The following is a 16,983-nucleotide window of genomic DNA, read 5'->3' as shown; positions in this document are numbered from 1 at the left end:
TAAATTTCGTCCACTCCGTGTATACAATGTACGTCTGCCTCTCCTACTCAACCTTTAAACGTTTGACAAATGTTGGAAAACCGTTGAGACAAATGTGTGATTTCAGGCTTTATAATAATAATAATAAAAATAATAATAATAATAACGGACTTAACTCAAAACATAGAAAAGTGTCCCGCTTCGTATCCTCATGACTATAAATGTTTAATGTTTCAAAACAAAGTGCACTTAAGAAATGAGAGAAAATCCCAGTGCAAAACAATAATCTGGTCTAATGTACTTTATGGATGAGATTTTTCCACGTGGAATGCATTATTTAAAAAATAACCATGAAATTATTATTCAACATTAGCACAAACACTGAAGCGAGGGACCTGTTACACTCGTGTACGCTGAATTTAATGTCGTAAAAATCTACCAAGTTGCTTGAAAGAATTGTGTTTTACAAAACAGGGAGCAATTTACTTAATTTCTCTTCAAAGTACTCTCATGACTAAATAACTGACTGATACTTGACTTTTGGGGCTGATACTAATATTTCTAAGAGTTTCTTACATACATATACATCATTTAACTTCATCTATTCTTTTTTAAAGAATTGCAACCAACATAATCACTCAGCAGGACATTTGACTGTTGAAAATTAATCAGGAATTATGTTAATATCGTACAGTTCTGCACCTTTCTGCGCTCAGGGCCAAAACAGGAAGTAGTGTGTTTTTGTTAATTGCGAATGAGTCAGGAGTTCGTATTCAGTCACGTATATATATATATATATATACTGCAACTATAATTCGGATCTTTCCTAGTCATATTAAAGTTTCCATTTGTAGATTATCTTTAAAAAAATCAACATTTTCAAAACGCTGCATTGGGTAATCTGAGCGTTAAGCAGAAGTTGGCTCGTCTTATATACCATACATAGTATTTACATAAACACTCTGATCAAGAAATGTTATTCCATCTGCATGCAGCTGCACAGCTCGTTGCTATATAGAACACATTTTATGGGGAATTCAAACAACTTTCCAGCACCGATGATATAACGAGGTATTTTCAAAGAGGCTTCTGTCTTTCTCGTTTGAGCGGCTAACCTGTTGGCTTCTCCTCCCGGCGAGTTTCCTCCAGAGTCTGGAGCGAGCCGTACGAGTGCTGCTGCTCTGCTCTTCAAGGAGCGATAACGCAGATTTGCACAGCAAACTTGAAAACTAATTAACAACTGCAATTGCCCTTGAAATAGACGGGGAGGCGAGTGATTTAACTTGTGCAGTGAATATGACAATCTTCTACAAGTCGGTTCCACTCGCAGCCTTCATCACCACCACGGACATGTGTGACTCATACAAACAGCTGCTTGGTTCTACATATATATATATATATATATATATACACACACTTTCCAGTGCAATCGGTATATTGTGCTAAAAAATAAAATAAAAAGTCCTTGAGGGGAGGGGGGGGGTAAGTGCATATGACTGCCTGTGGGAAGAAGCTTTTTGCTCAGTCTGTCCATTCTAGATGCCCATCTCCAGTACTGTGTATGTGCACACTGCCTCGGGTGTGTGTTTGTATGTCTGCAGGCTTGTGTGTGTGTTTGCATTACAGCATGTGTGTGTATGTGTATAACATGGCCTTATGAACCCCGTGTGAGGAGCATCGCTGCCATCTGGTCGGCCCTGAGGGAGTCCTACCGGCCACCCAGAGCTGCTCGCCTCTAACAGGTAACCCGTCTGACACCTCCAACTCATCTCCCACCCGCCACACAGCAGATAATGAGGGGCAGACAGCTGGCCGATGTGCCCCCCCCCCCACCCCCAGCAGCAGTGAAAAAAGTGCCTACTGAGCTGTTCAGCAGCGTAAGCACTTCTGTGATAGTTTCATGCCATCACAGTGATGCCTGGCTGTGTGAGTGTGTGTGTGTGTGTGTGTGAGTGTGTGTGTGTGTGTGTGCATCATACAAGACAAGCCTCTTACTCTGCTGTCACCCGTGTTTTGATCTTTTACCTGAAAGCAAGCACAATTCAATAATGAGTCTTCTTCTGTAAAACAAAAGGCTCGATGTCATGTGTGTGTGTGTGGGTGTGTGTGTGTGTGAGTGCGTGTGCGTGTGTGTGTGTGTGGTTGTGTCATTCGGCCTACAGATGGCAGTGTTTCTAAGGAAACTTGGGGAGTGTATGCCGTGGTGTGCATTTATCTGGACTTCTGAATTAATTTCATGTGAAAAGGTTGTATTAGAAACACAGAGCTGACCGTCTCGGTCTCTAACTGACTGCGTGTGACGTCACGTCCATTCACATCCATCCAAAGCACATTTTTAGAGGATGTGCGTCTCGAAATATATACGACAAATAAATCATGAATACATCACATTTGTACACGTGGAAACCAAAAAAATAAAAAAATAAATAAAAATAAAATCATAGCTCTATTTTACGCGGAGGCATTTCCTTCATCCTCCAATTCATTTCCTTCATCCTCCAATTTAATACATTCAAATCCTCTACACATGTTTTTTTTCCTGCTGCATCTCTATTCCACAGTATTGATAATTGCCTCCGTATTTAAAACATATGTATCGATCTCCAAGGGTCCATGAACGTGGATTGCGGTGCGCGCAAGTTGTGCCAAAAGGATGACGCGACGGAGGCTGGCTCTTAAAAGCGCACACTGTACGTGAGGTGCAAGTGAACCGAGGGTGACTTCATGTAGCACCGGCATCCACAGAGAGAGAGAGAGAGAGAGAGAGAGAGAGAGAGAGAGAGAGAGAGAGAGAGAGAGAGAGAGAGAGAGAGAGACGGGTACAGAAAACGATCAACCCCCCCACCCACCCGGACTGGAGGGTCACTTGGTGATCGCGTCTCGTCCTCGGCGGCTGGCGGACGGAGAGATGCTCTCTGCGGGTCCGGATGACTTTACTACCGGAATAACTGAGCCTGAGATGTGAGGCTTGTCTCGCTCTATTCCCACACGTTCAACCGAGTGACCGAAACGCGGGACGTTCCTCTCCATAAAAAATAAAAAGAAGCAAAGAAAACCCGGATCTGCGCTATTCATGAATGAGTCTCCTGTTATTTCAAGGTGAGTGGAGCTTTTCCTTCCCTGTGAGCAGCAGCAGCAGCAGCAGCAGCAGCAGCAGCAGCAGCCTCGTGTCGTGCAGCAGCAGCAGCGGTGTGTGCGCGGAGGATGAAGTTGGGTAGACTTTACGCGCCTGTAGGACGCAGTAGGAAGGTGCACGCTGCATGGAGGTGATATATGAAATGTTGCATGTGTGAATGGGCAGAACCAGCAGATGTTGGAGCCTCAGCTTCAGCACCAGACGGGCTGCAAGAGCGCTGGTGGTAGAAAAGCATTGCATTCTACTTTAGACAGAGCCTTTCTCTGGCAGCCCTTTGTGCCAAAAAACACTTCAGAACTCTTTTTTTTTTTTTTTTGCACTTGTGGATTAGTTCTGGGCAACGCGTCAGACCCCGTGGTCATCAGGAGAATACCAGAGTGAAGTATTTAACCAGAGATAGTCAGCCCTGCAGCCTTGGCAGACCCGGGGCTGCAGAGCAGAGCAGAAGCCACCGGGACCGCCGATAAGGCTGGAGCTGGAGCCGAGATGGAGATGGAGATGCTGCCAACCTCAACAATGCTGTTGACCAAGTGCATCTTTGTTCAAGCCCCCCAGGCTGCGTGTAGAGGAGGGGGGGAGGGGGTGCAAAGAGGGCCTGGTTGTTGGATTCACGTCTCTTTGACTCTCATCATGCAAACAACATGAACCCCACTTTCCTCTGGTCCGGCTTATCTGGCCGGGCCAGTTGGACCGGCTTTTATTCTCCCGGCCCTCCAGAGTCGGTAAAGCCTCTCACAGAGAGAGAGAGGGAGAGAGACATAGAGAGAGAGACAGAGAGAGATTGGCTTCTCCCCCAGCGTCCTCCTGCCAGTCATGCACTCCGGCACTTTATCAGTTGCCTGCTAATTTTAGAATTTAAATGAATCTCCAGCGCATTAGTTCAGTCTCTCCTTTCTTTTTCGCTGCTTCTGACAGCAATGAATGAAAATGAGGTTTTTGTGGTTGAGATGATTGGTTCATCTGAAAAAGGAATGTAGTTGGGGGGGGGGGTTAACCAATCCAAACGCCTGCTGGACCCAGTTTTTAAAAGGGTCATTTTATCCAAAATACAAAAAGACCGATCGATATGGATAAATCTGCGACGAGCCAGTGGAATCCTGACAGGACGACTCGCTGCTTCGGCTTTCAAACGCCATTTTTCAATGTTTTTAAGCGGTGCAAACTAATTCCCACTCATTGTGTTTGGGATGTTATTTTGGGATGTTATGAGGTTTAAGAGTTAAAACCTTATATTGAGACAGTCTCCCGCCGTGCACCATGTCAGACTCATCCACTGATCACTGATTAGATACAACACGGGAGGAAGTGGATTGTTTGTTGGCTTGCTCATTGGTGTCTAATTCCAGTTTTTGTAATGGTGGTTCTGAATGAAGAGAGATTACTTTGGGTTCTCTCGTGGGGGGAGGGGGGGGGGGGTAATTCAGAACATCTGTCTCTGTCAAAATCCCCCACAAGCCAGGAGTCAAGTGTTACCTCCGACTTAAACAGAGATTAATGAGCTACAGTGCCACGTTTAAGAAAGACAGGTGAAAAAAAACACAGAAAATCACGAACACACCTCTACAGCTGAGGGGGGAAAAAAACAGCTTCTGATTTAAATGATCGGCGGTTGAAACCGTGACATTGATTTCAGAGTCATTTGAGCATCGGGGAGCGTGATGTGGGTCAGGGGCAAAGGCGAGGCGCAGTCGCCGCAATACATCAGGAGAATTAGTGTGTGTAACACAATTACACGGTGTGTGAGTGCACAGCAGCTCACTACTACGAGGAGCCATAGCTGGAGACCCCCCACCTCCAGCCCCCCCCGCCCCCCACCTCACTACCCCCGTTGCCAACAGAGACGCTGATTAAACACGACTGTTCAGATGCTACAGCCCGAGGAAGAAGAAGGAGAGCCCCCAGTGTGTGTATGTGTGTGTGTGTGTGTGTGTGTGTGTGTGTACTGTATGTGTGTGTGTGTGTGTGTGTGTGTGTGTGTGTGTGCACATGTGGATTTGCTAGTGTGACTCTGCACAGAGCGGGAGAGAAAACGACAGAAAGAGAGGCAAACAGCGATATGAAACCTGAGAGAGAGAGAGAGATAGAGAGACATAGAGAGAGAACAAAATACTGCAGATCATCAAGCACGACGGATATGCTGTTTGTCTCAGCTCCTTCCTCTCCCCTTCATCCTCCTTTCAATCTTCACACTGTAGCGCTTGTTTCAGTGTGTGATCCGCAGCCTGGAGGGAGGTGGATTTACAGGTTGATAAAGGTGGAGGATAGGGATGGAACAGGAGGAGGAGGAGGAGGAGGAGGAGGAAGACTGACGTTGAGAGAAACAAACAGTGGAGGAAGGAAGTGAGAGGGAGGAGAGGTACAAGTGGAAAGCGTGCAGCTCACCTGCCAGATGGCGGCGTTGGCAGCTCGGCATGCAGAGATGGCGGCCTTCGCAATATGGCGTGCTGCCTCCAGATTGTCACACCGGTGTTAATACAAACAGTGCAATAACTTTAGCTGATGTGTGTGTTTTGCGTTATTTTATCTGACACATGGTGGAAGCAGGCGGGCATATGTTATAAAAAAAAGAGAAAAAAAAAACACCTGATAAAGTTGTCAGACAAGTTTGAAGAGTTTGGAGTCTCTTTTTTTCTTAAAGGTGATTTATTCTAGTTTAAGTCATGGTGAGTGATGCTGCTCCGTTTATTTAAACAGGTGTTTAACATGTTTTCTGTGGATCTGGAGGAGCTTTTTGAAGTCTGGGAAACGGGTGATGTCGTCTGGGTTATCTCAGGTTAGTCACGAAGACGACAGACGTTACAGCGAGGAATATCAGCATCAACCGTTGACTCACATTAGGGACCAAAAGTCAGAATATCTCCACCTCTTCTGCCTGATAGCGTCTCTCACAAGTCCTTGAATGTTACGGAAGCACCTCGTAAACCACTGGAGTATCAGTTAAAGGGGACATAAGTACATTTCCAAGTTCATATTTGCATTTTGGGTTCATGTTCACATGATCTAATGTTATAAAAGCACATTGTTTTTCCCTGCTCCATTATAGCGCCTGTCTCTTTAAGACCTCCTCCCCGAAAAAAAAAATCCGGTGTGCTCTGATTGGCCTGTGGGATTAATAGCTATCAATTAAAATGTGAGAATTTAAATGTTAAGAAATGAAAAATGCAAATATTGGTCACAGAAAATGTGTTATATGACACGGAAAATGTATGCAAATGGATTAATGCGTCACGTCACTTAAAAACCTCAGCGACTCAAAGTATTTTTCCAATTTCTAAGAACATAAAATCTCTGCAGTCCGACTTTTGAACACATATTAAAACAGCAGACCTCTTTCAAAGAACACGATGTGCACTTCAGGGTTATTCACCCATTAAAACGGTTTCCTAAAATGCTGTTTGCAGTCGCTGGAATTCAACGCTTTTTAAAAGACGGTAGAAGTTTCTTGGGCTGATCAGTTAATGTACAACATTTCCCAGAATCCCAGAGCACCCGGACTACATCCGAGATGAGTAGTTGGCCCGTTGGCAGCCACAAACCAGGTGGGACGGAGCTTACTTAATAGACTTTGGAGAATCAGATATTAATTTGAGGATGGAGCTTGTATTATCCCTACAGGAGTGCAAAGATTTTAACAATCTGCCTTCCGGTGAATTTCAATGTGAGCAGAAGTTGAGTGTCTTTGTGGTCCTGGTAGACTCCTGGCCCACTAGGGTTCTGTACTTTTAACCAGGCTATGTCTATTTCTGCACAATGAGGAAATGTCTATGCATTTGCCCAAAGTCTCAATCAGAGATAGAGTTTCAGAGAAGGTTAGGATTATGGGCGAGCCCCAGATTATCTGCGCAGATGCTCGTGTTTGTGCAGCTTTTTGGGTGAACGGGCCACCAAAGGTCTTATTTGCACTGCGGATTAAACGTTAAATGGGTTTTCGGAGCGGCGGATACTTAGAGAGGAAAGTTGTTGAATAGTAGAGCACACACCATCTCTCCTCCTCTTTGCTGTTTCCTCTCTCGCCCCTTCGCTCGCCGTCTATTAGTCTATCTCCTCGCGCTGGCGGTGATTTGTCAGCAGCCGAAGTAGCAGCTGTTCCTTTTTGCATTGTAATTTTCTTTGATTGTAATTATTCGTGCCAGCTACCTCCAACCTTGGCATCCATCCTCCAACCCCTACGAAGCCATATGGGCAGAGAGGGAACGTACAACAAGGCTTCTTCTGGAGGAAGTTCTTTGATTTCCGTGTGCAGTGGAGAATTATGGACATATGTGCTTCACAGCTTCACATGGATGCTCTGCATCACTGTGTTTGATTTATCTTTCCTCCTCATTCATACACTCGCTGGGGTCTAGTCGTCTCTGCCAGATGTAATGCATGTTCTCTGTCAGGTCTCCATGATTTATGCATGCAAAAGCAATATAGCCCCGCGTGCATCTGTAACCGAATCAGCCTGAAGGAGTACAGCTTTGTTCTCCAGCAACGCCAACTGTGACGGAAAAGACGGAAACGCTAAAGATGGGACGAGCCGACAATAAAATTACAGCCACGCTAGTGGCTGGATAGAGGCTGAATAGAGGCTGAATAGAGGCTGGATAGAGGCTGAATAGAGACTGAACAGAGGCTGACTAGAGGCTGAATAGAGAGACTGAACAGAGGTTGAATAGAGGCTGGATAGAGACTGGATAGAGGCTGAATAGAGGCTGAATAGAGACTGAATAGAGACTGAATAGAGGCTGAATAGAGACTGAATAGAGACTGAATAGAGGCTGAATAGAGGCTGTATAGAGGCTGAATAGAGACTGGATAGAGGCTGAATAGAGGCTGAATAGAGGCTGAATAGAGGCTGGCTAGAGGCTGGATAGAGGCTGGATAGAGGCTGGATAGAGGCTGGTAGCTGTTGAGCCACTAAGAGAAAGTGCTGTTACAAAACAACTAGAGAGCTGTCCTGAACTGGGCTCACATTTCACCACCCTCATTCTCTATTCCTCTCAGCTGCTCCGTCCATAGATCACTCAGAGACCCCCGTCGGACTCCTCTGTTGTTCGTCTTCATGCACTTAAGCGACATTAAGGTTGAAGGGAAGCCGGACAGCGCTCACATGCTACATGCTGCATGAAAAAAAAGGGAAAAACGCTGCTCTCTCCGTCTTCTCCGGCGCTGAATTATAGAAGACCATCTATTGCACTTGGGCTGCACGGGTTTTCATCACAGTGCTGGAGGTCACTCTGACTTTCCCCCCCTCTACGCTCATCATACATGCAACACAAGGGCTTCGGCAGTTGAGAGCCCGCTTGAGGTCACCATTAACCGGCGTAGACCGACAATGAGATTTATGGACGAGGAGACGGAGCTGAGGAGGGAGGGGAGAGAAAAAGGCACGCATGGTTAAATCTGACGGTGGCGGCAGCAGCAGCGCCCTTCATCCGGTCCCCTGCTCTTAACAGCAATTTCAGATATAGTACTGTATCTGCATGTATAATGCATGCGGCTCTAAGATAATGGCATGCATTGCAGTGGAGGCTGCTGACTGCGTTTGTGTTGGAATTGGTCCTCGATGTAACATTCGCCTCGGCCCTGGTCCCCCTCGCAGCGTCCCGCACTTATTCGGAGCAGAGCGTGTCGCCGTGACATAGTGCCGTTTTACTGTTCCCAGCGGACGTCCTCGCTACGCCGCCATCCAGATTAGTGGCTGGATGGAGAGTCCTAAAGCAGGCGATGTCGGCGCTGACCAATAAACCAAACAACAAGTATGGATAAAAAAATATTCTGTTAATATAAAATCATGCCAGAAGAGCTGCCAACAAAAGTAAATTAATTTACAGCAGAGAATAGGAGCATTGCAAAGTGTTGCTATCATTAATCTAAATGCTGGCTGTAAGGTTTTATTTTCCCTCCTCCCAGATGGAGAGAAATGACTAGGGTGGGGGGCATTGTGTGTATTTACTTTGCAGAACAAAATGATGAAAATTAACCACAGGCCAACTGTCATGAGATTTCCCCCGCATGGCATCAAAGTGGCCCCCGTGAGGGTCTCTGAAAAAGGGGGGCGGGGCAATGCCCCCTGGGCTGACCCTCCACAACGCAGCCACACATAAAACACGGTGGAATGATCCAAAAACATTGCTTCCCCCCCCCTCCCCGTTGTGATTCAATATGACATTCATTTCTAAGTCACCCTTAATAAAGACGGCATTTTCATGTCCTAATTCCCCGACTCATCACTGTAGGTACCAGCGACAGCCCCCCCGGCTCTGGCTCGCCGGCTCCCTCCTCCCTCTTGTCTCCGCCACGTTTTGACCTACTTCTGTCTCCACAACATTGTAAACAGATCTACTAATTGCCTTCATTTATTCATTTGGAAGTCAAGTTCAGTTGCGGCTGGCGCCCTCCCAGTTCATTCATGTGTAACGTGTACAACGCCCCCCTCCCCGCAGGAAAAAACCCAGACAAAAGCCTTGCCACGCTAGCTTAGATACTATAAGTAAATACTGTACAGTACGTTACCAAGAAAGACCTCCGGCCACGACTTGTTCCCTCAAATCCAAGAACAAACTCTATAAACTGACTTTTCTACATTCATCAAACACACAAAAACAACTCGTTTCTGCAGCCGGTATTGTAGTTTAGACACTTTTCCTCCCCCCTGGTCTTATATTGTTATTGCTTTTATACAACCGTATAAATCTCAGGCCACAAAACAAAACAACAGTAACAACAAAACAACTTTCATCACCTCTGGTGCTCGTGGCGATGACTCCTACGATGACTAAGTGTGAGAGCAGAGATGTTTCTCCTGACCTTTGGAAAGATCACGACGTGCCCTCCAACCTCACGCAAACCCAAAATGTAAGCTTGTCTTTCTTTTGCACACAAAATGTCAATTCTTCCAAAACACCCATAGTTATGCTATTTGGCATCACCCACTGGGTTTTAACTGGATTTTCTAAATCCATTACGTCTTACAAAAAAGGTTCAGTTTTTTATACATACTATCATATGTATTATTCACGACGGCTCAGAATTTGTGAATTTACCAGGAGAAAGACGTTCGCTGAGCTACAGTGAAGATGATGCAGCCTAACAAAGAGAAGAGCTGAACATTTCAGTTCATGTCAGATGGCAGATGGGTCAAACAAACCAGCGCTAGAAAAAAAGCTAACCGCCCCGTCTGTCGCATGAATCACGGCTAACGGGGCGCTACAGACGCCATGACAGCATTTCACCCCCATAAAAAGCTGAACCCAAAGGATGGATTTTAGTTCCACTGATCTGGATCCAGGTCGAAAGGGGAGAGGGCCGTGCCGTGATTGGTTCCCCCTCGCTGAGAGCCTGTCTTCCCCCCCCCCCTCAGCAAAGCGTGTTCCCGCGTTGTGAGTGTGAATGAGTCACGTCTGGGCTGGAGCGTGTCTGAGTGGCGAGGCGGTGGATCCAGCAGGGGAAGGACCGCGCAGGGCAAAGAGTTGTCTCTATAATCCGGGGTAAACATTGAGCGGCATGACTGCACGCCTCAGACGTGACCGAAGCGGGAGAACAGCAAATGGATGAAACGCTTGCTTTCCTTCGCCCACCAGCTTTTTCCCTGTTTTCTCGCGCTTGTTTGTGTAATTCCTCGAGGAGTTTCCACTCTCAACACAGAGTTAACCTCCGGGTGGGTTTAAGGTGGCGAGATCTGAGATGCTTTGCTTCTAGCGGCCTCTCTGGTGGTAGATGGAACTGCAGGCAAGCCTCTGGGACTCATCCCCATCACCCAACAGTGTGACTGTCTCTCATCTGGATGATGTCTTCAAATGCTCCACACTGAAAGGAGGTCCGTGGTTTCCCCTCGTTGGCGTCACTTTGCTTCTTGATGACGTTCCTTCTTCACTTCCATTAGTTTGTTTCTTTTTCTTGGACTGGACGTTGAATGGTCTTCTTTCTCTGCTGTTGATCCTCCATTGTGAGTCAGCAGTAATGAAATGTACCTCAAACACTTTAGACTAGAGGGAGCCTGACTCAGCAGTTTGAAGTCACCGATTTCCGATTACAAGTAAACGCAGCATACTTCTGTGGGTAGCTCCACCTGCAGACCGACCGCTGCTGACTGAAGTAATAAGCATCACTAGTTTGTTGCCACAGAGACACGGAGATCCTATTTCTGGGCAAAGCAGCAAATACAAGCACTTTCATTAGTGGGTCACATGATCAGTCACCGTTGTTTTAACTCACTCTTTGATAGATAGGAAATTAAAAGACAAATTAATAGATGAAAATGTTACGGACTGCCACTTTAAGGTCACGCCTTCGGACTCAAACCTGCATTTGCAAAATGTCACACGGGCTCCTATTTGCTGTTGGACATCGAGAGCGCCGTCTTATTCATTAATAAAACATCATTTATCAAATGTGCCTCTTTATAAATATATATATAGCCGATATAAACAAGTTGCTTGGTTCCTTAACACCTTATGTTGCGAGTTTATAAACAAGTGTGCTACTTTTTTTCTCTGAATATTGGCTCCGTTATTTTTAGTAAGTAAGTAATTCAAAGTAATGCGTTTCTGTTGGACGTCATAATGAGGCAACTGTAGTTGAATTAGACACAAAAGCACCTTAATAATATGCCTGCTTTCAAATGGCTCTTAAATCCATTACTTCCCATTCCAGCGTCCACATTCACGTTACAAAAAAAGCTCACATCAGAAAGAAGAGAAAGGTTTACATTCCAGGGAGTAAAAGCTTTCTGGTGACCACCGGTTTGGGTAATTTGGTTTCCTGAAAACAAACACATGAATGCTTCAAAGGGTTCATATTTTTAGTGTACCCAGAAGCCATCAAAATGAAGGACTGCTTCCTCTCAAACATTTTTCAAAAAAGGACTGCCTGAGAGCTGTTTTCATCTGGTTTCCACAAAAAAAGGACAAATGATAGAAAATGGTTTCATCAACATGGAAACTAGTGCAAGGACTCGTCAGCTTGCACATTTGTTGGATTTTCAGAAAAGGAATTAGCTGGACACCTTTTTTTGCCCGAAATAAAGAAGCTGTAGATGTTATCGTGCCAAACACGTCTGGCCAAATATCAGCTTTCTGAGAACTAATATCAGCAAACACAGTTTTTGTCTCCAGTTGGGGGGAAAACCGAAAAGAGGCTCAAGTCATCTCACTTTCAAAGCAGAGCTGGATGAAGGAAGCGACACGCAGAGCCGGTCTGAGCAAACGTCACGTGTTACAATTAAAGAAAGCAAATATTGCTTTTCGGCGATGCGGCTCGCTTCAGATGTTCCTCTTCGGCGTCCAATTACGGACGAGGGCTGCTCACATGGAGGCCGCCGAATTGAGCAGAGCGGGTCGAGACGCTGAAGTGACTTGTCCCCCCCCCGTCCCCCCTGGTGCCAGCGTGCCGGGGCCAGATGGACCGGAGGAGCTGGAGTGGATCTGGACTCGGCCCAGCCGGGCTCAGTGTCAGTCCATCCGCTCCCAATCCCTGGCAGCCTCTCAACTCAGCCGGACGTCCAGCTAGCCAGCCAACGGCATCGTGACCTCCCCCAACGTTTAGGGTCTGACACGGCTGTCTTCATTTAACCTTTACTTATACCGAAAAAACTCACTGCGTCAGCCAAAAAACAGGAGCCTTTGAGGTAAAAACCTTCTAGCCTTTTTGGCAGGGTATCTTTAGAGGCATTTCAGGGAATGGGGGTTTGAAGGATTGGAAAAGAAGGTATTATCAGGGGAGAGTGGAGGGGCTGCTGGTGAGGACAAAGGGGCAGATAGAAACGGCCTTTAGCAGCCGGATCGGAGAAGCTGGATCGAGGGTGATGTAGGTCTCTTAAGTCATGGTCAGTCCTCCTATGGAGGCAGATTTATGACTCCATTAATGGACTGCGATGAAGTAACGGTGACGCTCCCTCACTCATCATTCATCTTTCAGTTGAGACAAGAAGCTGTTGTTTTGTTTCCGAATTAGCCTATTTTATCTCATCTTTATTAGAAACACTTTGCACATATTAAACCATACATCACATAATAGCCATGACAAGGGGAAAAAACATAAACATCAAACATTCTTTGCCATGTGTCGAACTCATCCATCCTCTGGTCCGCCGTGTGTTCGGGGGGACATTGTTTGTCCCCCGGAAAACATCTACATAAAATATGCTAATGAAATTAAACAGGGAAGTGTGAGGCTTGATGCCGCCTGGCTCTGAATCTCTAATGACTCTCTGCCATCCCGAGAAAAAAGAAAAAAGCCTGATTAATTTAGGAATGTCGGCCGCAGTGGAGAGTGATTAATTCCTCCTGGATTCAACCATTTAAACGAACAAGGCAGAGGGGAGAAGGAAAAACAGGGAGCCCCAAAAAATATGGGCACATAATTAATACATTTGGATCCTCTAATTAGGCGCCCAAACAGAGGGAATGCACAGCTACAAGCGTGTCAACGCTTTGTTCAGACAATAGGCCACGGTTTAGTTCTCTCTTACAGAGGGGGAATATAATGAGCCCCCCTGTTGATAGGAGGGATATTGGACCATCTCGCGGGCTCGTAAATATGGGGAGACGGTTTGAACAAATGATCACTTGCTTTCTGTGATGTCTCATGTGTCTGACTAAGCAAAGACAGAGGGGAAAACAAGCACACACACACTTCTAGGTTTTTTGGATGAAGTGTCTAACGAGACCCTGAAAGCAGTTTTTCACCCTCGAAAGAATCGAGGACTTAATAAAACAAATGTCTTTATTTTCTCTTTCAGAATGATGTGAAGATCTCTTTAAAAAAAAAAAAAAGGACAAGACCGCACTGCAGCACACAACCTCAGGTGTTTCTGTGTGACCTCTGTGAGATCTTCGAGAGCCCCTGTGGGGATGGGAACGTGCTTGGATAAAGGATGGACTTACTGCGGCCTCCCTAAAGGTCACCGTCCCCTCGGGGTCATGTCATGGCCGCTGGCGCTGTGGCTCCTGACCCTGATCTCCGGGAATCACAAGGCGACCGCCGGACAGACCCTGAGCACCTTCCAGTCGGAGAGGAGGGAGTGGCCGCTGAACCACCTGACCGTGCACCGGTCCACCGGGGCGCTGTACGTCGGCGCCGTCAACCGGATCTACAAGCTGTCAGCCAACCTCACCCTCCTGGTGTCCCACGACACCGGCCCGGAGTACGACAACAAGGCGTGCTACCCGCCGCTGATCGTGCAGCCGTGCTCCGAGCCGCTCGCCTCCACCGACAACGTGAACAAGCTGCTGCTGCTCGACTACGCCCACAACCGGCTGCTGGCGTGCGGGAGCCTCTACCAGGGCGTCTGCAAGCTGATGAGGCTGGACGACCTGTTCATCCTGGTGGAGCCCACGCACAAGAAGGAGCACTACCTGTCCAGCGACAACCGGACGGGGACCATGTACGGCGTGGTCGTGCCCTCGCAGGGCCAGGACGCCACCTTGTACATCGGCACGGCCGTCGGCGGCAAGCAGGACTACTTCCCCACCATCTCCAGCCGCAAGCTGCCGCGCGACCCCGAATCCTCCGCCATGCTGGACTACGAGCTCCACACCGACTTCGTCTCCTCGCTCATTAAGATCCCCTCGGACACGCTGGCGCTCGTGCCCCACTTCGACATCTACTACGTGTACGGCTTCGCCAGCGGCAGCTTCGTCTACTTCATGACGGTGCAGCCGGAGACGCCGGAGAACGGCATGCCCACGGGCGGCTCCCCCGGCGACCTCTTCTACACCTCGCGCATCATCCGCCTCTGCAAGGGCGACAAGAAGTTCCACTCGTACGTGTCGCTGCCCGTGGGCTGCGTGCACAACGGCGTGGAGTACCACCTGCTGCAGGCGGCCTACCTGTCCAAGGCCGGCGCCGTCTTCGCCAAGTCGCTCAACATCAGTGCCCAGGAGGACGTCCTCTTCGCCGTGTTCTCCAAGGGACAGAAGCAGTGCCACGACCCTCCGGATCACTCCGCCCTCTGCGTCTTCACCATCCGCGACATCAACACGCGCATCAAGGAGCGGCTGCAGTCCTGCTACCAGGGCGAGGGCAACCTGGAGCTGCACTGGCTGCTGGGAAAGGACGTGCAGTGCACCAAGGCGGTAGGTGGACTGTAGAGGGCTAACTGTCTGCTGCAAAATTAAGTTCCCATACAACCAAACTGCATTCTCTGTTACATTTCCAGGGAAACTCATTTTACTCCCAGATTTCAGCTGCAATTTAAAGCATTTAGTAGTTAAAAACTGCTTTGTTATGTTAAATAAAACATAATAATAATACATTATATATACACACAGGCGCCTGGTTGGCTTAAAATAAGTATGTTACGTTATTTAAATAACGGATGTAATTACAAAAATATCACCCGGGATAGAACAGCGGTTTCCTGGGTGAAAGTCCTGTGTATGTCTGTCCATACAGCTCGACCCGCCTCCCCCTTGGACTATTATTATTATTTCAAAACACACATCCACCGATACGTAATAAAGAGGCAGACAGACAGGCAGCCAGAACCGGTGCTGACGACACCATTCAGGTTTCCAGAAGTACCAGAGCTGAGGAGGTTCATTCCACGATGCTAATCAGAGGAGTTCTGTATGGAGCTTTGATTTCATTCAGGGTTCTTGGCACCGACCCCACCCTCCCCCCTCCATCTCCTCCATCTCCTTCCTCGCTGTCAGCAGTATTTGAACCCTCTGAGACCTGTTCTTGATCTCGAGGAGAGTGCTTTCCTGTAAATGTCCAAGTCGCTTCCCTTTGTGAAAGCTATAATTCTGCATAACGAGCGGCTTTCATGGAAACCAATCGAAAGTGAAGCATGAAAACAATGATGTACATCGTATCCGCCGCTCTGGTGGTGCAAAATGTGTTCTCTGATTCCCCTCGTGCCGTCAAACAAATAAGATGTTAAAGGCAACGGCATAATAATAATAATAATAATCATGCAATGATGAACCCTGCACAGGCATCAAAGGGCTTCATAACTTCAATGAAACCCAGCAGATTTGTTAAGATGTCATTAGATAGTGTGTTTCTTTGGTGAGAGGATTAATTATGCCGTGAAAGATCAACAACCAGGTGTTTCTAGAGATTCAGTAGTTATTATATTATTCATGTTGATCAGGAGCGCGATCACATGGTATGAGGAAGAAACCAACGTAAAACCCAAACAAAGTGTGACAAATGAGCCACAAACAAGGACATTCGTCAAACTTTTGACTTGATCTGATTGTAACGTCAAAACTAATTCAAACATAGATGAGCAGATAGAATACCCCCCCCCTGTCAAGCTTGTTTAAATTCAACATGAATATCAAATCATTTCATACTTCTGAGCCTCACTTTGCCATGTTTGTGTGATCTCCTCCATCAGCCTTCAACAGTTTTTCTTGCAGTTGCTGATGTTACTGTGTGTGTGTGTGTGTGTGTGTGTGTGTGTGTGTGTGTGTGTGTGTGTGTGTGTGTGTGTGTGTGTGTGTGTGTGTGTGTGTGTGTGTGTGTGTGAGCCGGAGGTGAGACACTGTTTAACATGCGAGACCCAACAGGCGACGCATACACAGCCGTATTCTGAGCAGATCATTACTCACCTGGGATCAGTTTCTTTACCTTCCATCAGCCTCCCCAGTAGACAGTCACTCTCTTTTTAACTGTGACACACACACCCACACACCCACCCACACACACACACAACTTTAGGGGATACTTTTGAGGAAGTTTGAGGTGTTTTTTCAAATATATCCAACAATTCAGATGCATATAAGAAGTTGTCACGAGTGTGAAATCTACAGGTGATTAAAGATTTCTACATTTACAGAAACATTACACAAACAAAGACACAAGAGATATTTAAAGCAAAGGATGATCTCTTGACAAACGTTCACATTTATGTTACAAAACTTAGTTTCAAAAGA

The 16,983-nt window shown here is 46.8% G+C and overlaps 2 protein-coding genes across 2 annotated transcripts in view; one reads left to right on the top strand and one right to left on the bottom strand.

The window, feature by feature from the left end:
• Positions 1-16,983, bottom strand: part of ora1 (olfactory receptor class A related 1) — a 140,132-nt gene that overhangs the window by 31,337 nt on the left and 91,812 nt on the right. The window lies entirely within an intron of this gene.
• LOC311028550 (plexin-A2-like) overlaps positions 13,936-16,983 on the top strand; it is a 60,137-nt gene continuing 57,089 nt past the window's right edge. Inside the window, exon 1 of the mRNA XM_084033181.1 lies at positions 13,936-15,174. Coding sequence (XP_083889307.1) covers positions 13,951-15,174 — 1,224 coding nt within the window. The 5' untranslated portion in view covers positions 13,936-13,950. The remainder of the gene's footprint in view (positions 15,175-16,983) is intronic.

Source organism: Eutrigla gurnardus (genome assembly GCF_963514095.1).
Source record: "Eutrigla gurnardus genome assembly, chromosome: 2".
NCBI classification, from domain to species: Eukaryota; Metazoa; Chordata; class Actinopteri; order Perciformes; family Triglidae; genus Eutrigla; species Eutrigla gurnardus.
This window is presented reverse-complemented; position numbering and strand designations above follow the sequence as displayed.